This window comes from Nerophis ophidion, linkage group LG02, assembly GCF_033978795.1.
Source record: "Nerophis ophidion isolate RoL-2023_Sa linkage group LG02, RoL_Noph_v1.0, whole genome shotgun sequence".
NCBI classification, from domain to species: domain Eukaryota; kingdom Metazoa; phylum Chordata; class Actinopteri; order Syngnathiformes; family Syngnathidae; genus Nerophis; species Nerophis ophidion.
The window spans coordinates 89,945,354-89,967,853 of NC_084612.1; the positions used below are offsets into that span (position 1 = coordinate 89,945,354).

At 41.3% G+C, this 22,500-nt stretch overlaps 1 protein-coding gene across 2 annotated transcripts in view; it reads left to right on the forward strand.

Moving 5' to 3' along the window:
- Positions 1-22,500, forward strand: part of LOC133548228 (NT-3 growth factor receptor-like) — a 598,415-nt gene that overhangs the window by 113,207 nt on the left and 462,708 nt on the right. For both annotated transcript variants that reach the window (XM_061893541.1, XM_061893542.1), the window contains exons 3-4: positions 3,237-3,311; positions 8,420-8,491. In XM_061893541.1, the coding sequence (XP_061749525.1) occupies positions 3,237-3,311; positions 8,420-8,491 (147 nt within the window). The remainder of the gene's footprint in view (positions 1-3,236; positions 3,312-8,419; positions 8,492-22,500) is intronic.

A 22,500-nucleotide genomic window follows, 5' to 3' on the forward strand; every position in this document is an offset into this window, starting at 1 on the left:
ACTCGTGTTTGGGCAGTATGCCGTTAAAAACAGCAGAGATCTCTTGTGATATACATGATCTTTGACTAGTGTTTTGGCAGTAGGTCCTTAAAAACAGCAGAGCTCTCCTGTAATATAAATGATCTTTGATTAGTGTACTGGCTGTAGGTCCTTAAAAAAAGCAGAGTGCTCCTGTGATATAAATTATCTTTGACTAGTGTTATTGTAGTAAGTCCTTAAAAACAGCAAAAGACTCCTGTGATATTAATGATCTTTGACTCGTCTTTTGGCAGTATGCCGTTAAAAACGGCAGAGGTCTCTTGTGATATACATGATCTTTGACTAGTGTTTTGGCAGTAGGTCCTTAAAAACAGCAGAGCTCTCCTGTAGTATAAATGATCATTGACTAGTGTTTTTGCTGTAGGTGCTTTTAAAACAGCAGAGTGCTCCTTTGATATAAATTATCTTTGACTAGTGTTATTGTAGTAAGTCCTTAAAAATAGCAGTGTGCTTCTGTGATATTAATGATCTTTAGTGTTTTTTCCATATGTCCTCAAAAACAGCAAAACATCCACCACCATCCATTTTCTACCACACTTCTGTCAAAATGTATAAATGATCTTTGACTAGTGACATTGTCATAGGTCCTTAACAAACAGCAGAGCTCTCTTGTGATATAAATGATCTTTGACTATTGTTCTGACAGTAAGTCCCTAAAAACAGCGGAGCTCTCCTGTAATATAAATGATCTTTGATTAGTGTTCTGGCAGTAGGTCCTTAAAAACAGCAAAAGACTCCTGTGATATTAATGATCTTTGACTAGTGTTTTGGCCGTAGGTCCTTAAAAACAGCAGAGCTCTCCTGGAGTATAAATGATGATTGACTAGTGTTTTTGCAGTAGGTGCTTAAAACAGCAGAGTGTTCCTTTGATATAAATTATCTTTGACTAGTGTTATTGTAGTAAGTCCTTAAAAATAGCAGTGTGCTTCTGTGATATTAATGATCTTTAACTAGTGTTTTTGACATGTCCTCAAAAACAGCAGAACATTCATCCCCATCCATTTTTCTACCGCACTTGTGTCATAATGTATAAATGATCTTTGACTATTGGCATTGTCATAGGTCCTTAAAAACAGCAGAGGTCTCCTGTGATATAAATGCTCTTTGATTAGTGTTTTGGCAGTATGTCCTTAAAAACAGTAGAGGTCTCCTGTAATAATAAATGATCTTTGACTAGTGTTATTGTAGTACGTCCTTAAAAACAGCAGAGTGCTCCTTTGATAAAAATGATCTATGACTAGTATTATCGTAGTACGTCCTTAAAAACCGCAGAGTGCTCCTGTGATATTAATGATCTTTAACTAGTGTTTTTTCCATATGTCCTCAAAAACAGCAGAACATCCAATCCCATCCATTTTCTACTGCACTTTTGTCAAAATGTATAAATGATCTTTGACTAGTGACATTGTCATAGGTCCTTAACAAACAGCAGAGGTCTCTTGTGATATAAATGATGTTTGACTATTGTTTTGGCAGTGGGTCCTTAAAAACAGCAGAATGCTCCTGTAATATAAATGATCTTTGACTAGTGTTTTGGCAGTAGGTTCTTAAAAACAGCAGAGTGCTCCTGTGATATTAAATTATCTTTGATTATTGGTTTTGCAGTAGGTCCTTAAAAACAGCAGAGTGCTCCTGTGGTATAAATTATCTTTGACTAGTGTTTTCGCAGTAGGGGCTTAAAAAAGCAGAGTGTTCCTTTGATTTAAATGATCTTTGACTACTGTTATTGTAGTAAGTCCTTAAAAACAGCAGAACACTTCTGTCATAATGTGTAAATGATCTTTGACTCGTGTTATTGCCGTAAGTCCTTAAAAACAGCAGAGCTCTCTTATGACATAAATGATTTTTGACTAGTGTTATCATAGTAGATCCTTAAAAACAGCAGAGCGGTCATGTGATATAAATTATCTTTTACTATGGTTTTTGCCATAGGTCCTCAAAAACAGCAGAACACTTCTGTCATAATGTATAAATGATCTTTGACTCGTGTTATTGCCGTAACTCCTTAAAAACAGCAGAGCTCATTTATGATATAAATTATTTTTGACTAGTGTTATTATAGTAGATCCTTAAAAACAGCAGAGCGTTCATGTGATATAAATTGACTATGGTTTTTGCCATAGGTCCTTAAAAACAGCAGAGCACTTCTGTCATAATGTACAAATGATCTTTGACTCGTGTTATTGCCGTAAGTCATTAAAAATAGCAGAGCTCTCTTATGATATAAATGATTTTTGACTCGTGTTATTATAGTAGATCCTTAAAAACAGCAGAGCGTTCATGTTATATAAATGACCTTTGACTATGTTTTTTTGCCATAGGTCCTCAAAAACAGCGGAACACTTCTGTCATAATGTATACATGATCTTTGACTGTAGTGTTATTGTCATAGGTCCTTAGAAACAGCATAGCTCTCTTGTGATATAAATGATCTTTGACTAGTGTTATCATAGTAAATCCTTAAAAACAGCAGAGCGTTACTGTGATATAAATTGACTAGGGTTTTTGCCATAGGTCCTCAAAAACAGCAGAACACTTCTGTCATAAGGTATACATGATCTTTGACTGTAGTGTTATTGTCATGGGTCCTTAGGAACAGCAGAGCTCTCTTATGACATAAATGATTTTTGACTAGTGTTGTTATAGTAGATCCTTAAAAACAGCAGAGCGTTCATGTGATATAAATGATCTTTGACCACGTTTTTTGCCATAGGTTCTTAAAAACAGCAGAACACTTCTGTCATGATCTACAAATGATCTTTGACTACGTTTTTTGCCATAGGTTCTTAAAAACAGCAGAACACTTCTGTCATGATCTACAAATGATCTTTGACTCGTGTTATTGTCGTAAGTCCTTAAAAACAGCAGAGCTCTCTTATGACATAAATGATTTTTGACTAGTGTTATTATAGTAGATCCTTAAAAACAGCAAGACACTCCTGTCATAGAGGGTACAGGATACATGAATTGTGTGGTTTTTTTTGCAATAGGTCCTCAAAAACAGCAGATGTCTCTTGTGATATAGGTGATCTTTGACAAGTTTTTTTTTTTTTTTTTTTTTTTTTTATAAATAAATCTGGTAATCTACATCATGCATCTATAGTAAACAGGTGGTGGGATACATTGTGGTGTGTGTGTGTGTGTGTTTGACCAACATGGGATCCAAGTCTGATTCCCTCTCTATTGTCTATGTGCAGACACATCGAGAACTGGACGGGGTTGCAGACTCTGAGAGACTTCGACATGGAACTCTACACAGGACTGCGGAGGCTGTGAGTAGTGGGTGATGGGGGGGTAATGAGGGTATGGGGGTGTCAGTAATATAAAGAGTGCAGGGTCAATGTCCTGCTGTGTCCCACATTACAGAGAGGACATTGTCACCTGTACCGCTGTTCCGGCTCATTTGGCGCCGTGCCGCCCACACCCGCCTGCTCTGACTCCAATGGCCTTTTCCTCCTAGATGTCCTAATTATAGCCCACTCTGTTGTTTACCTAGACTGCCAGGAGGGTTTTCAGTAGGGGTGGCACCTTTCTACCTTTTAAGTACACTATTTACACATGGCGAGAGCTCTCAATGCATAGCATTAACTTATATGACCCGATGCAAACAACCTTCCCTAGTCATGGTGGGGTGTGGGGAATCCCACCAAGACAGGAAGTCAACACACGTGGTCACACACAACAGAAGATGTCAGATTCAAACACGGATGACATCTATCAAACAAGACAAGAAGCAAGGAATTAAACAGAGACAGAATTAAATTTGGCTCAATTGAGGAGAGACGTCTGGACTGTACTTTTTGTCCAGTCTCACCACGCTCTGACGAACGAATAAGTTAAGTTAAAGTTGTGTGGTGAGATTTGTCCTCTGATCCATCGCCTTGTTCACCCTCTGAGAGGTAAGGGGAGCAGTGAGCAGCAGCATTGGCCACGCCCGGGAATCATTGTTTAGTGATTTAACCCCCAATTCCAACCCTTGATGCTGAGTGCCAAGCAGGGAGGTAAATGCTCCCATTTTTATAGTCTTTGGTATGACTCGGCCGGGGTTTGAACCCACAACCTACCGATCTCTTGGAGCTCTGTTGGTAAAGCGGCCGTGCCAGCAACCTGAGGGTTCCAAGTTAGATCCCCGCTTCGGCCATCCTAGTCCTTGGGCAAGACACTTTACCCACCTGCCACCCACACTGGTTTAAATGTAACTTAGATATTGGGTTTCACTATGTAAAGCACTGTAGAGAAAAAGTGCTATATAAATATAATTCACTTCTTAGGGCGGACACTCTAACCACATGTCCACTGAGTGGGTTGATTAGTTGATTAGATAGTAGATTGTATGCCTCCTCTTTTATTTGGACTTTCCCCCGATTGCATGGCAACAGCTGTTTCTAAGGGACGGGGGTCATAAACACCTGCTGCCTTTGGCCGCAAAACAGTTCAAAGAAATAATTGTGAAAACAAAAATCAAAGAGAAGGTCGCCTCGAGGGGAGTCTGGTCCTGCTTCCTCTCTGTTTTGTAGTTCTCGGGTCAAGACAAAAACCTTTCATCAAAGAAACAGAACACCCCCACGTTGCTTCCCATCCTACACAGTGGGAGTTTTACCAGCCTTCTTCTTGGTACGTTTGGACCCCCCTGAGTTAGACGTTCTATGTCAGAGTATATTCAATATTGCACCATGCTATCGCTAATGCTAAATGCTAACAAAGGCTTTCTGCAATCTGACTCAGCAGCTTTGTTCTAATCCGCCCCCTTCCCTCTTCTCCGCGGCTGCCCCCTGACCTCCCTTTCCTCTCGTCAAACGCGGGGGGGAAGCTTAGTCTCCGACACCCGCTAAAGTCGGAGCGGGGGCCTCCGCCCCGATCCCGCTGATCCCTCATCACGGAGGCCAAGTGTAATATCGCCGGCCGCGAAATTAGCATTTTTCTCATTACCGCCCGCTCCTTCTTCCCTCCGGCCCCGTGTACCTGCCGGCCCCCCGAGCCCGTTTTGACACGTTTGCCTCGTTATTTCTCCGACCACGAGAAATACTTTGTTCGAGGCGCTAATGATAGAAGCGCTCGTTTACTCCTTAATGGGGAATAAATTAATGTCAAATATCCACGGGCGATTTTGCTTTTATTGACCGTTTTTGTGCAGAAAACCTGTTTTAAATGACTACTTATACATGTAAAAATAATTGTCAACAAGCTAACATGCTAACAGTTAGCATATGTCACATACCGAGTTATGACTCTGAGGCTAAAAATACTAAAAATGTTAGCAGTTAGCATATGTCGCGTACTCTGTTATATGACTCTGTGGTACACTGGTGGAAATATAGTAATATGGTTAGCATGCTCTTGTTCGCATGCTGGTATGCTAACGTTTGCATATGTTGCATACCAAATTTTATGACTTTGGAGCATACGGTTGAATTGTTAACTAGCTAGCATGCTAACAGTTAGCATGTTAGCTTGTTTTTCATTATACAAATACAAATATATACATGTCATGTTGTAGCAAGACTATAAAACTGTCTTTGCACTTTTGGTTTTAGTGCTATCTTGCTAGGTGCTACCATGTAACAGTTAACATATTTTCACTTTAGCTATTTTTTCATTATAAAAATACAAATATATACATGTCATGTTGAAGGGACACTATAGAACTGCCTTTGCATTTTTGGTTTTAGTGCTATCTTACTAGGTGATACCATGGTAACAGTTAGCATGTTATCATTTTAGCTACTTTTTAAATGATAAAAATACAAATATATACATGTCATGTTGTAGGGAAATTATAATACTGCCTTTGCATTTTTGGTTTTAGTGCTCTCTTGCTAGGTGCTACCATGGTAACAGTTAGCATGTTAGCATTTTAGCTACTTTTTGATGATAAAAATACAAATTTATGCATGTCATGTTGTAGGGAAACTATAAAACCGCTTTTGCATTTTTGGTTTTAGTGCTATCTTGCTAGGAGCCACCATGGTAGCAGTTTCTATATTAGCAATTTAGCTAGTTTTTCATGATAAAAACAAATATATACATGTCATGTTGTTGGGACACTATAGAACTGCCTTTGGATTTTTGGTTTTAGTGCTACCTTACTAGGTGCTACCATGGAGACAGTTAGCATGTTAGCAATATATTTTTGACCCAACCTATATTTTGAAAGACATTTATTCATTTTAATCTCTCACAGATCAGTTTATATGACAACATTTTCGTAAGGGTACATCCATGTTAGTCAGTAGGGAGTTTAGAACTCATGTTTAGCAAAACAGGAGATGTTACAAGTCAACAACATAAATTCTACTCGTCATGTCCTCATATTGTTTGAACCAAGAAAGACTTATTGTGTGTTTCATATAAGGTCCTCATATATTCTGAACCACATTAGTGTGTGTTAAAATGTTAATGTCAACGCTATAAATTGTTTCAATTCTGGTCCTCATATTTTCTGAACCACATTTTAGTGTGTGTTACATTCTTAATGAATTGTCTAAGAGCTGAAAGTCTGTAATAATCTTTACTATTTATCTGGCATTGTATGCTCAGATTTGTATCAACAAAAAGTGATGATAATGTTATAATTAATTAGTTTTGACATTATATAGGTGCTACCATGGTAACAGTTAGTGTATTATCATTTTAGCTAGTTTTTCATGATAAAAATACAAATATATACATGTCATGTTGCAGGGACACTATAGAACTGCCTTTGCACTTTTGGTTTTAGTGCTATCTTGCTGTGTGCTAACATGGTAAGTTAGCATGTTAGCATTTTAGCTAGTTTTTCATTATAAAAACACAAATATATATACATGTCATGTTGCAGGGCCACTATAGAACTGCCTTAGCATTTTTGGTCTTAGTGCTATCTTGCTGTGTGCTACCATGGAAACAGTTATCATGTTAGCATTTTAGCTAGTTTGTCATTATAGAAATACAAATATATACATGTGGTGAATGCTATCTCACTAAATGTTAACATGCTAACAGTTGTAGAATACTCTCATTCTAGATATTTTCCTCGTGCATGTCATGCAGGGGTCACCAACGCGGTGCATGCGGGCACCAGGTCGCCCGTAAGGACCAGATGAGTCGCCCGCTGGCCTGTTCTAAAAATAGCTCAAATAGCAGCACTTACCAGTGAGCTGCCTCTATTTTATAAATTGTATTTATTTACTAGCAAGCTGGTCTCGCTTTGCTCGACATTTTGAATTCTAAGAGAGACGAAACTCAAATAGAAATTGAAAATCCAAGAAAATATTTTAAAGACTTGGTCTTCACTTGTTTAAATACATTCATTTATTTTTTTACTTTGCTTCTCATAACTTTCAGAAAGACAATTTTAGAGTAAAAATACAACCTTAAAAATGATTTTAGGATTTTTAAACACATATACCTTTTTACCTTTTTAAATTCCTTCCTCTTCTTTCCTGACAATTTAAATCAATGTTCAAGTATTCGTTTTTATTTTATTGTAAAGAATAATAAATATATTTTAATTTAATTCTTCATTTTAGCTTCTGTTTTTTCGACGAAGAATATTTGCGAAATATTTCTTCAAACTTATTATTATTAAAACTCAAAAAAATTATTCTGGCAAATCTAGAAAATATGTAGAATCACATTTAAATCTTATTTCAAAGACTTTTGAATTTCTTTTACAATTTCTGTTCAGGAAAATCTAGAAGAAATAATGATTTGTCGTTGTTAGAAATATAGCTTGGTCCAATTTGTTATATATTCTAACAAAGTGCAGATTGGGTTTTAACCTATTTAAAACATGTCATCAAAATTCTAAAATTAATCTTAATTAGGAAAAGTTACTAATGTTCCATAAATTATTGTTTTTATTTTTTCCAAAATATTAAAATTAGCTAGTTTTTCTCTTCATTTTTTTTCGGTTGAATTTTGAATTTCAAAGACTCGAAATTGAAGATAAACTATGTTTCGAAATTAAATTTTCGATTTTTTCGTGTTTTCTCCTGTTTTAAACTGTTCAATAAGTGTTTTTTTCATCATTTATTCTCTACAAAAAAACTTTCCATAAAAGGACAAAAAATGTACGACGGAATGACAAACAGAAATACCTATTTTTATATATATATAGATTTATTTATTAAAGGTAAATTGAGCAAATTGGCTATTTCTGGCAATTTATTGAAGTGTGTATCAAACTGGTAGCCCTTGGCATTAATCAGTACCCAAGAAGTAGCTCTTGCTTTCAAAAAGGTTGCTGACCCCTGATTTAGGGAAACCATAGCTTTGGCACTTCTGGTACTTAGTTCTATCTTGCTAGGGACTACCATTTTTTCAATAGAGCAAAAAAAATCCAAGTAAATAAATAATGCATGAGTGTAATCAATTCCCTTTTTTTTTTTTCCATCCGCAGAAACATCATGAACTGCAACCTGAAGGTGATCCAGGCTCGGGCGTTCGATAAGAACCCACACCTGCGCTACATGTGAGTCAAGCACCCACCATTTATTACGTTGGCCTTGAGCGCCAGATGATGTCGTCGATAGGGCGTGGCTTAGGAAGGAGGGCGCCATTACCCTAGCGAGCATGCGGCACATGTTAAATGAGACATCCATTATTCGCGCGGGGGGATAATTGGATTCCTATCCGCCCGGCCTCCACACGCCGAAGAAGACGTGTCTCCATTTAGCCGCCGCTCGCTAAATGGACAATTTGTCCGGACGGCGAAGTCGTTCCTGCGACAAAAGGCTGACGCGTTAGCTTATGACAGCCAGTTATCGGCCTTCTTATTTTCCTCGGAGTAAACACGGCGAAGTACTCAGCGCCGTTCTCTTTTTGCCTGAACACGACGCCATTTGCAAATTTGGAGTTATTGACCCGGGCGGTTCTGTCCCACTTTTTTCTATCCCTGCAAAAAAAAAAAAAAAAAAACTTTCATCGCTATTTTGGCTGCTGGTTTGAGTCCGATCAAGGCTTACCCTCCACATTTCAACCCATACCTGGAAATTGATACCAATACCCAACGGTTTACATTTTTCGCTTATCCTAGCCATACTTGCCAACCTGGAGACCTCTGGTTTCGGGGGGAGGGGGTGTGGTCGGGGGCGGGGCTTGGTTAAGAGGGGGAGGAGTATATAGCTAGAATTCACCAAGTCAAGTATTAGGGCTGCGGATCTTTGGGTGTGCCACGATTCGATTCAATATCGATTCTTGGGATCACGATTCGAAAATATATCGATTTTTTTCGATTCGATTCAAAAACGATATTTTTCCGATTCAAAGCGATTCTCTATTCATTCAATACATAGATTTCAGCAGGATTTCAGCCAGTCTGCTGACATGCTAGCAGAGTAGTAGATTTAAAAAAAACAACTTTTATAATTGTAAAGGACATTTTTATCAACTGATTGCAATAATGTAAATTTGTTGTAACTATTAAACAAACCAAAAATATGACTTATTTTATCTTTGTGAAAATATTGGACACAGTGTGTTGTCCAGCTTATGAGATGCCATGCAAGTGTAAGCCACTGTGACACTTTTCATTTTTATTTTTATAAATGTCTAATGATAATGTCAATGAGGGATTTTTAATCACTACTATGCTGAAATTATAACTAATATTGATACTGTTGTTGATAATATTCACTACTTTTGGTTTGTTCTGTGTGGTGTTTGTGTCTCCTCTCAATTGTTCTGTTTATTGCAGTCCTGAGTGTTGCTGGGTCAGGTTCGGTTTTGGAATTGGATTGTTATGGTATTGCTGTGTATTGCTGTGTATTGTTTTGTTGGGTTGATAAAAAAAATTTAAAAAATGTAATCGATTTAAAAAAAAATGAGAATCGATTCTGAATCGCACAACGTAAACGATTCGATTCGTATTCAAATCGATTTTTTCCCACACCCCTAATATATATATATATATATATATATGAGAAATACTTGAATTTCAGTGTTCATTTATTTACACATATACACACATAACACTCATCTACTCATTGTTGAGTTAAGGGTTAAATTGTCCATCCTTGTTCTATTCTCTAACGATGCTGAACACCCTCTCTGATGATACATTGCTGTGTGGCACGCACACAAAAGTGCTTTCATCAAATGCACTAGAGTCCGGAATCTTCCATCTCTCCCTAGATATGGCCCAAAACCGGTCAATCTTTGCTTCCTAAAGAAAAAGATCTTCACTCTCAAGCAATTAGTAGTCCACTACCAATTGCTATCCAGGTCCAATCCCAGCTGCGGCTTGGAATATACAAGCGTGTTTCTTCATCTTACTCGTCGCCGGCGTCAACATGGCTGTATGTTCCTCGTTCTTCTGCACTCTCTAAAAGCCGTAGATGTTATTGTCACATATGCATGTGCAGTAAATAGCACTATTGTTCTGTTTAAGAGTGTCACAACATTGCTGTTTACGGCAGACGAACTGTTTTACGGTAGACGAAAACGTGACTGCTGTTGTTGTGTGTTGCTAGGACATTAATGATTCTGCCTAACAATAAACCCACATAAGAAACCAAGAACTCGCCTTCGATCATTCTACAGTTATAACGTCATTGGGCAGACACGCTGTTTATATTGCGGGAAAGCGGACGTGAAAACAGGCTGTCGACACATCACTCAGGTCCGCATGGAGCTGGAGGGGGCGTGGCCTCCAGCTCCGCCTGAATTTGGGGAGTTTTTCGGGAGAGGCCCTGAATTTCGGGAGTCTCCCGGAAAATCCAGGAGGGTTGGCAAATATGATCCTAGCACTCTCTAAAGTGGTTTTACGATTACCCAATCCTTTCAATTTGTTGGGTTCTCCTTGTATTTCCTCCCTGTGTAATAAATGGTGTACCGCAGGGTTCCATATTAGGTCTGTTGTTGTTTTCCATCCATGTAAATAATCCGTGTGATAACGTGTCGGATGCTGCGTTCCATTTTTACGCAGATGACGCGATCACATATTGCTCGTCCCCCTTTGAGCTCCTGCAGTCAGCTTTTGATGTTGTTCAGTCCCAGCTTTTGATGTTGTTCATCTACAAGTATATTTTGATTAATAAATCATAAATTAATTATTCAGCACATACACAATGTTGACATCTATAGTTATATTTTCATAAACAACAAATAATTAAAGTTGCAAGCAGCAATGGACGGGACCGCTTGGGCTGCTGGCTGCCCGACCCAAGCCCAGATAAGCGGTAGAAGATGGATGGATGGATTATTACACAGAGAAAAAGTTGTATGAACATGTGCTATACATCAGTCTCATAGTAATAACATTTGTGAAGTGGCTTGGGCATCCTATAAGGACGCCTTGGTGCCGCCATTTTCAGACTCTAATGCATGGTGAATGTATTGCAGTTGTTGTATTGAAGTGGGAATGGCAAACTTCCTGTTGATTTTAGTTGGGGGCGGTCTACCATGACTTAAACAAGTTGAAAACCTTATTGGGGTGTTACCATTTAGTGGTCAATTGTACGGAATATGTACTGAACTGTGCAATCTACTAATAAAATTATCACTCAATCACTCACACAAACAGTGTATGAAATATAGGTCTCAGTGAGACCTACATTGAGGTTTTTGTTTTTGGTTCCAGTGAGGGTTGGACTCCGCCAAGGCTGTCCTTTGTCACCGATTCTGTTCATAACTTTTATGGACAGAATTTCTAGGCGCAGTCAAGGCGTTGAGGGGTTCCTGTTTGGTGGCCGCGGGATTGGGTCTCTGCTTTTTGCAGATGATGTGGTCCTGATGTCTTCATCTGGCCGCGATCTTCAGCTCTCACTGGATCGGTACGCAGCCGAGTGTGAAGCGACCGGGATGAGAATCAGCACCTCCAAGTCCGAGTCCATGGTTCTCTCCCGGAAAAGGGTGGAGTGCCATCTCCGGGTTGGAGAGGAGACCCTGCCCCAAGTGGAGGAGTTCAAGTACCTAGGAGTCTTGTTCACGAGTGGGGGAAGAGTGGATCGTGAGATCGACAGGCGGATCGGTGCGGCGTCTTCAGTAATGCGGACGTTGTACCGATCCGTTGTGGGAAGAAGGAGCTGAGCCGGAAGGCAAAGCTCTCAATTTACCGGTCGATCTACGTTCCCATCCTCACCTATGGTCATGAGCTTTGGGTCATGACCGAAAGGATAAGATCACGGGTACAAGCGGCCACAATGAGTTTCCCCCGCCGTGTGGCGGGTCTCTCCCTTAGAGATAGGGTGAGAAGCTCTGCCAAAGTAACTCAAAGTAAAGCCGCTGCTCCTCCACATCAAGAGGAGCCAGATGAGGTGGCTCGGGCATCTGGTCAGGATGCCACCCGAACACCTTCCTAGGGCATGTCCCACCGGTAGGAGGCCACGGGGAAGACCCAGGACACGTTGGGAAGACTATGTCTCCCGGCTGGCCTGGGAACGCCTCGGGATCCCCCGGGAAGAGCTAGACCAAGTGGCTGGGGAGAGGGAAGTCTGGGCTTCCCTGCTTAGGCTGCTGCCCCCGCGACCCGACCTCAAATAAGCGGAAGATGATGGATGGATGGAGTGTATGCCAGTCCTACAGTTTTTGTCAGAGCAGAAAGCCACTATTTTGGGGCAGCAGTGCAATGGTTCTTTGCGGGCTCATAAAATCCAAACCGGGGTATTAATTAAAACTCTTTCTTCAACTTTTAATCAGAAGGGTTCAATCTCTCTTCTGTGCTTATTTGAAGCCGAAACAACAAACAGCCTCAGAGGAGATCATGTTTGAAAAAATGCGACAATTTTTTGCCAACTTTTGTATTGAAGTGGAAATAGCAAACTTCCTGTTGATTTTAGCCGGGGGGGGGGGGGGGGGGGGTTCAGTGGATGAAACATAGGTCAAACTGAGACTTACATAGTGGTTTTTGTTTCATGTCACGACATTCCTACTGGAAGTTACAGACAGTTTGGTCTGTGTTTTCTTCTTAGAGCGCAATTTTGAGTTATTTGGATTAAATCGCAATTATTGCCGGTCCTGATGTGTGTCAAATTTGGTGAGCTTTGAAGCATGTTAAGAGGGTCAAATTACAGCTCAAAGAGGCGCCGGTATGATAATAAAGAATAATAATAAAAATAATAATAAGAAAACCTTAGAAATTCGATAGGGTCCTCCGTCCCACAGGAACATCGGTCCCCTAATAAAACTTTCAGCACATACAAAATGTCGACATCTATTGTTATATTTTGATAAACAATCAAAAATGCATCATTCAGCACATACACAACGTTGACTTCTCCAGTTACACGGGGGAAAACCCGCTCCTCCTAAAAGGCACATACAACAACAGCAAACATGGCGGTAGACGCCATGTTCAATCATAAAATATAACCTTACCCGAGCAAAAACATGATGTAGTCTAAAAAATTATATGAATTTGTTTGATGTATTGTGTTGTTATCCGGGAGAGTCTTGATACCAAAATCCCTGACCCATACGCACACAGAGAGGTTGTAGACCTCCATGCTTTTTTTATTTTTTCAAGTTTCAATCCGTTTTGTCGTGTCTGGAGCACAATAGTTCAACATATCTTGGAACGCTACTTGGGTATAATTCTTGATATCGCTTGATAAATCCTTTTTTGATAGTACAATTACCATATTTCCTTGAATTACCACAGGGCATAAAGTATGCGCCTGCCTTGAATTACAGCCGGGTCAAACTCGCTTCCCAAAATAATTAGCGCATGCTTGGTATTACCGCCTGGTCAAACTCGCGACGTCACGAGTGACACTTCCCCTGTCGTCATTTTCAAAATAAACTAGGCTGATTTCAATACCGGTGCTATGAAATTGCATAAAGGGAAGAAGATTTAAGACTATTCAGTAGGATTTAAGGTCCAAGCTTACATCACACTCAAATTTTTACTGCATGCCTTTGGTAAGTGCCGGCATGAGAAGAGGTTTTAAAATACTTAGCGCATGCTTGGTATTACCGCCTGGTCAAACTCGCGACGTCACGAGTGACACTTCCCCTGCCGTCATTTTCAAAATAGACTAGGCTGATTTCAATACCGGTACTATGAAATTGCATAAAGGGAAGAAGATTTAAGACTATTCAGTAGGATTTAAGGTCCAAGCTTACATCACACTCAAATTTTTACCGCATGCCTTTGGTAAGTGCCGGCGTGAGAAGAGGTTTTAAAATAACTGGCGCATGCTTACTTATACCGCATGCCTTTGGTAAGCGCAGGAGTTAGAAGAGGTTTTAAATTAATCAGCGCCCTGGCGGCAATTCGAGGAAATACGGTACTTGCTTTTTGCGGGAAGATTTCAGCCTCTTTTGTACGACGGCCATCTTAGCCCATGTGACCGAATCAAAGCAATATCCCGCCCCCCCTTGTGTCTCCTCCTCCTATTACCGGGCTCCGTTGGCCCTCCCTTAAGGTTGTTTACAGCTGCGACTTCGGGACAAATAACCCTGTAATGGCGGCGTTAAAGTAAATGCAGCATTGCAAAAGACGGGGTTGACCATCAGATTTATGATGGTAAAGCGTGTCCATCGACTTATTTTGTCAACAAAAAAAACAAACCTAAAATGCAGTGCTGGTTTTGTCTCTATCTGCAGGCCAGATCGCGAGCTAATCAAAGTCATCTGCATTTTAATGAAACGTATTAATCCTCCCTCCACTTTAATTTGCTGGCCAGACAATCCGTTTTGCGAGACACCGGCGAAAACAAATCAAAGGAAGTTCTCCGGGATAATTGCTATCGCGGGCGGGCGGGCGGTCTCTCAGCGGCCATCATCGTTTTTTTGCGGACGACGGCGGGAGCTACTTAGCGCCGTCTCTGAGATCTTAACGGCACGCACTTCCTGCAAACGGAGGAGATATTAAGACGTTGATCATTGCACAGCCGCGATATATCATTGGCGTTACGAGGGGTCCGGTCTTGCTGCAACACCTCTGACAGTCCAATTGTTAAAAACTGAAGTACTGATTTCAACCAAACCTAACCACCCCCGGATTGTAAATAATGTAAATAATTCAATGTAGAAACTCTGATGATTAATTCGTACAAACTATGTTTCCATATGAGTTGGGAAATTGTGTTTGATGTAAATATAAACGGAATACAATGATTTGCAAATCCTTGTCAACCCATTTTCCGCTGAATGCACTGCAAAGACAATAAATATGATGTTAACTCAGAATTTCATGGCTGCAACACATGCCAAAGTAGTTGGGAAAGGGCATGTTCACCACTGTGTTACATCACCTTTTCTTTTAACAACACTCAATAAACGTTTGGGAACTGAGGAAACTAATTGTTGAAGCTTTGAAAGTGGAATTCTTTCCCGTTCTTCTTTTATGTAGAGCTTCAGTCGTTCAACAGTCCGGGGTCTCCGCTGTCCTATTTTATCAATCAATCAATCAATCAATCAATCAATGTTTACTTATATAGCCCTAAATCACTAGTGTCTCAAAGGGCTGCACAAACCACTACGACATCCTCGGTAGGCCCACATAAGGGCAAGGAAAACTCACACCCAGTGGGACGTCGGTGACAATGATGACTATGAGAACCTCGGAGAGGAGGAAAGCAATGGATGTGGAGCGGGTCTAACATGATACTGTGAAAGTTCAATCCATAATGGATCCAACACAGTCGTGAGAGTCCAGTCCAAAGCGGATCCAACACAGCAGCGAGAGTCCCGTTCACAGCGGAGCCAGCAGGAAACCATCCCAAGCGGAGGCGGATCAGCAGCGCAGAGATGTCCCCAGCCGATACACAGGCAAGCAGTACATGGCCACCGGATCGGACCGGACCCCCTCCACAAGGGAGAGTGGGACATAGGAGAAAAAGAAAAGAAACGGCAGATCAACTGTTCTAAAAAGGGAGTCTATTTAAAGGCTAGAGTATACAAATGAGTTTTAAGGTGAGACTTAAATGCTTCTACTGAGGTAGCATCTCGAGCTGTTACCGGGAGGGCATTCCAGAGTACTGGAGCCCGAACGGAAAACGCTCTATAGCCCGCAGACTTTTTTTGGGCTTTGGGAATCACTAACAAGCCGGAGTCCTTTGAACGCAGATTTCTTGCCGGGACATATGGTACATAATGGTACATAATGGTACATAATGGTACATTATGGTTCATAATGTGCCACACATTTTCGATGGGAGACAGGTCTGGACTGCAGGCGGGCCAGGAAAGTACCCGCACTCTTTTTTTTTTTTTACGAAGCCACGCTGTTGTAGCACGTGCTGAATGTGGCTAGGCATTGTCTTGCTGAAATAAGCAGGGGCGTTCATGAAAAAGACTGCACTTTGATGGCGGCATATGTTGTTCCAAAACCTGTATGTACCTTTCAGCATTAATGGTGCCTTCACAGATGTGTAAGTTACCCATGCCTTGGGCACTAATACACCCCCATACCATCACACATGTGTAAGTTACCCATGTCTTGGGCACTAATACACCCCCATACCATCACACCTGTGTAAGTTACCCATGTCTTGGGCACTAATACACCCCCATACCATCACACATGTGTAAGTTACCCATGTCTTGTTCACTAATACACCCCCATACCATCACACATGTGTAAGTTACCCATGTCTTGTTCACTAATACACCCCCATACCATCACACATGTGTAAGTTACCCATGTCTTGTTCACTAATACACCCCCATACCATCACACATGTGTAAGTTACCCATGTCTTGTTCACTAATACACCCCCATACCATCACACATGTGTAAGTTACCCATGTCTTGTTCACTAATACACCCCCATACCATCACACATGTGTAAGTTAGTCATGTCTTGTTCACTAATACACCCCCATACCATCACAGATGTGTAAGTTACCCATGTCTTGTTCACTAATACACCCCCATACCATCACACATGTGTAAGTTACCCATGTCTTGTTCACTAATACACCCCCATACCATCACACATGTGTAAGTTACCCATGTCTTGTTCACTAATACACCCCCATACCATCACACATGTGTAAGTTACCCATGTCTTGGGCACTAATGCACCCCCATACCATCACACATGTGTAAGTTACCCATGTCTTGTTCACTAATACACCCCCGTACCATCACACATGTGTAAGTTACCCATGCCTTGGGCACTAATACACCCCCATACCATCACACATGTGTAAGTTACCCATGTCTTGGGCACTAATACACCCCCATACCATCACACATGCGTAAGTTACCCATGTCTTGTTCACTAATACACCCCCATACCATCACACATGTGTAAGTTACCCATGTCTTGGGCACTAATACACCCCCATACCATCACACATGTGTAAGTTAGTCATGTCTTGTTCACTAATACACCCCCATACCATCACACATGTGTAAGTTACCCATGTCTTGTTCACTAATACACCCCCATACCATCACACATGTGTAAGTTACCCATGCCTTGGGCACTAATACACCCCCATACCATCACACATGTGTAAGTTACCCATGTCTTGTTCACTAATACACCCCCATACCATCACACATGTGTAAGTTAGTCATGTCTTGTTCACTAATACATCCCCATACCATCACACATGTGTAAGTTACCCATGTCTTGTTCACTAATACACCCCCATACCATCACACATGTGTAAGTTACCCATGCCTTGTTCACTAATACACCCCCATACCATCACACATGTGTAAGTTACCCATGTCTTGTTCACTAATACATCCCCATACCATCACACATGTGTAAGTTACCCATGTCTTGTTCACTAATACACCCCCATACCATCACACATGTGTAAGTTACCCATGTCTTGTTCACTAATACACCCCCATACCATCACACATGTGTAAGTTACCCATGTCTTGTTCACTAATACACCCCCATACCATCACACATGTGTAAGTTACCCATGTCTTGTTCACTAATACACCCCCATACCATCACACATGTGTAAGTTACCCATGTCTTGGGCACTAATGCACCCCCATACCATCACACATGTGTAAGTTACCCATGTCTTGTTCACTAATACACCCCCATACCATCACACATGTGTAAGTTACCCATGCCTTGGGCACTAATACACCCCCATACCATCACACATGTGTAAGTTACCCATGTCTTGGGCACTAATACACCCCCATACCATCACACATGTGTAAGTTACCCATGTCTTGTTCACTAATACACCCCCATACCATCACACATGTGTAAGTTACCCATGTCTTGGGCACTAATACACCCCCATACCATCACACATGTGTAAGTTAGTCATGTCTTGTTCACTAATACACCCCCATACCATCACACATGTGTAAGTTACCCATGTCTTGTTCACTAATACACCCCCATACCATCACACATGTGTAAGTTACCCATGCCTTGGGCACTAATACACCCCCATACCATCACACATGTGTAAGTTACCCATGTCTTGTTCACTAATACACCCCCATACCATCACACATGTGTAAGTTAGTCATGTCTTGTTCACTAATACATCCCCATACCATCACACATGTGTAAGTTACCCATGTCTTGTTCACTAATACACCCCCATACCATCACACATGTGTAAGTTACCCATGTCTTGTTCACTAATACACCCCCATACCATCACACATGTGTAAGTTACCCATGCCTTGTTCACTAATATACCCCCATACCATCACACATGTGTAAGTTACCCATGTCTTGTTCACTAATACATCCCCATACCATCACACATGTGTAAGTTACCCATGTCTTGTTCACTAATACACCCCCATACCATCACACATGTGTAAGTTACCCATGCCTTGTTCACTAATACACCCCCATACCATCACACATGTGTAAGTTACCCATGTCTTGTTCACTAATACACCCCCATACCATCACAGATGTGTAAGTTACCCATGCCTTGGGCACTAATACACCCCCATACCATCACACATGTGTAAGTTAGTCATGTCTTGTTCACTAATACACCCCCATACCATCACACATGTGTAAGTTACCCATGTCTTGTTCACTAATACACCCCCATACCATCACAGATGTGTAAGTTACCCATGCCTTGGGCACTAATACACCCCCATACCATCACACATGTGTAAGTTACCCATGCTTTGGGCACTAATGCACCCCCATACCATCACATATGCTGGCTTTTGAACTTTGCGTGGATAAAAGTCTGGATGGTTCGCTTCCCCTTTGGTCCGGATGACACGATGTTGAATATTTCCAAAAACAATGTGAAATGTGGACTCGTCAGACCACAGAACACTTTTCCACTTTGCATCAGTCCATCTTAGATGATTTCGGGCCCAGAGAAGCCGGTTGCGGTTCTGGATGTTGTTGATAAATGGCTTTGGCTTTGCATAGTAGAGCTTTAACTTGCACTTACAGATGTAGTGACAAACTGTATTTAGTGACAGTGGTTTTCTGAAGTGTTCCTGAGCCCATGTGGTGATATCGTTTAGAGATTGATGTCGGTTTTTGATACAGTGCCGTCTGAGGGATGGAAGGTCACGGTCATTCAATGTTGGTTTCCGGCCATGCCGCTTACGTGGAGTGATTTCTCCAGATTCTCTGAACCTTTTGATGATATTATGGAGCGTAGATGTTGAAATCCCTAAATTTCTTGCAATGTCACTTTGAGAAAGGTTGTTCTTAAACTGTTTGACTATTTGCTCACACAGTTGTGGACAAAGGGGTGTACCTCGCCCCATCCTTTCTTATGAAAGACTGAGCATTTTTTTGGGAAGCTGTTTTTATAGCCAATACTGGCACCCACCTGTTCCCAATTAGCCTGCACACCTGTGGGATGTTGCAAATAAGTTTTTGATTGATTTTTTCGGAAATATAGGCAGGCTACCAATGTTTTGGTACCATCGATCAATCAATCAATGTTTATTTAGATAGCCCCAAATCACAATTGTCTCAAAGGGCTGCACAAGCCACAACGACATCCTAGGTTTAGAGCCCTCATCAGGACAAGGAAAAACTCACAACCCAGTTGGGATGACGATGAGTAACCTTGGAGAGGACCACTCCCCCCTCTGGGCCCATTTTTTTAGTCTTTGGTACGACTCGGCTAGGGTTTGAACCCACAACCTACCGATATTATTATTATTATTATTATCATCATTGTTATTATTATTATTATTCTCCATATTTTGGCTCTACCTTCCACATTTTGGGATGGTATAGCTTGGTTGGTAGAGTGGCTGTGCCAGCAACTTGAGGGTTCCAGGTTCAATCCCCGCTTCCGCCATCATAGTCAATGCCGTTGTGTCCTTGGGCAATAGACTTTACCCACCTGCTCCCAGTGCCACCCACACTGGTTTAAATGTCACTCAGATATTGGGTTTCACTATGTAAAGCACTTTGAGTCACTAGAAAAAAGAACATTTCTCAACCAGCTGTTGTGAGGAAATGAGGGATTTCACGATCTATGGTCCGTAATATCATCAAAAGGTTCAGACGAGCTGGAGAAATCACTGCACGTAAGCGGAAAGGCCGAAAACCAACATTGAATTCCCGTCACCTTCGATCCTTCGGGCGGTACTGCATTAAAAAGCGACATCGGTGTGTAAAGGATATCACCACACAGGCTCAGGAACACTTCAGAAAACCACTGTCAGTAACTACAGTCGGTTGCTACATCTGTAAGTGCAAGTTAAAACTCTACTATGCGACGCGAAAGCCATTTATCAACAACACCCAGAAACGCCGGGTGCGGGCTCATGTAAGATGGACTGATAAAAAGTGGAAAAATATCCTGTGGTCTGACGAGTCCGCATTTCAAATTGTTTTTTGGCAACTGTGGACATCACCAAAGAGGAAAAGAACCATCCGGAATGTTCTAGGCGCAAAGTTGAAAAGCCAACATTCGTAATGGTATGGGGGTGTATTGGTGCCCAAGGCATGGGTAACTTCGGATCTGTGAAGGCACCGTTGATGCTAAAAGGTACATACAGGTTTTGGAGCAACATTATCATGGGCGCCCCTGTTTATTTCCTCAAGACAATGCCAAGCCACGTGTTACAACAGTGTGGCTTCATAGTAAAACAAGTGTAGGTACTAGACTGGCCTGCCTGTAGTCCAGATTTGTCTCCCTAAAATACCAAAACGCACTGTTGAACAACTTAAGCTGCACACCAAGCAAGAATTGGAAAGAATTCCACCTGAAAATGTTCAAAAATGTGTCTCCTCAGTTCCCAAACCTTTACTGAGCGTCGTTAAAAGGAAAGGCCATGTAACACAGTGGCAAAAAACAACTTTTTTGCAATGCGTTGCTGCCATTAAATTCTAAGTTAGTGATTATTTGCACACAAAAAAATAATAATACAAATTGTCTTTGCAGTCTATTTAATTGAATATAAGTTGAAAAGGATTTGGAAATCATTATTTTTATTTATCATTTTACACAACATGACAACTTCACCAGTTTGGGGCTTTTGTAGAATATTTTTCTTTTTAAATGGCAAAAATTGTATTTTTTTAACCAATGTTGTGTCCAGTGAGCTCATATTTATTTATTTATTTATTTTTTTGCCGTGTTTTACGAGCCAACTTTATCTTTTAAGTGTTTGCCTTCTTAACGGCTCGGGTCTAAATGAGTTATTTTACAACGGCGGCGCTAAAACAAACTTGATTACCGAGCGCGGGCGAGAGAGAGAGAGAGAGAGAGAGAGAGAGTTAGTGAGTTAATTCCGGGTGCGTGAATAAACAAGACGGCGATTTCAACCCTCCACTGACTGACTGACGTGCAGGTAAATAGAAATTGGCGCCACGCTCCACGCCGCCACTAGATGGGCGCCGCCTCGATATTTGATCAATTCCCCCGAGTGAGCGCGCCGGAGGGATGCAAACATGAAATCGGCGCGCTGACACTGTTTACCCTCTGACTCTGCAGACAAAGATCATTGTGCAGAAAGAGCGCCGGCTCGGATTTATTCCTCGTATGTTCATGCACAATAACCGTGGAAAATTATCTACAGTTTTATATATATGTATATATATATACTGTACATACATATAATCAATCAATCAATCAATCAATGTTTACTTTTATAGCCCTAAATCACTAGTGTCTCAAAGGGCTGCACAAACCACTACGACATCAGGAAAACTCACACCCAGTGGGACATCGGTGACAATAATGACTATGAGAACCTTGGAGAGGAGGAAAGCAATGGATGTCGAGCGGGTCTAACATGATACTGTGAAAGATCAATCCATAATGGATCCAACACAGTCGCGAGAGTCCAGTCCAAAGCGGATCCAACACAGCAGCGAGAGTCCCGTTCACAGCGGAGCCAGCAGGAAACCATCCCAAGCGGAGGCGGATCAGCATCGCAGAGATGTCCCCAGCCGATACACAGGCGAGCAGTACATGGCCACCGGATCGGACCGGACCCCCTCCACAAGGGAGAGTGGGACATAGGAGAAAAAGAAAAGAAACGGCAGATCAACTGGTCTAAAAAGGAGGTCTATTTAAAGGCTAGAGTATACAGAAGAGTTTTAAGGTGAGACTTAAATGCTTCTACTGAGGTGGCATCTCGAACTG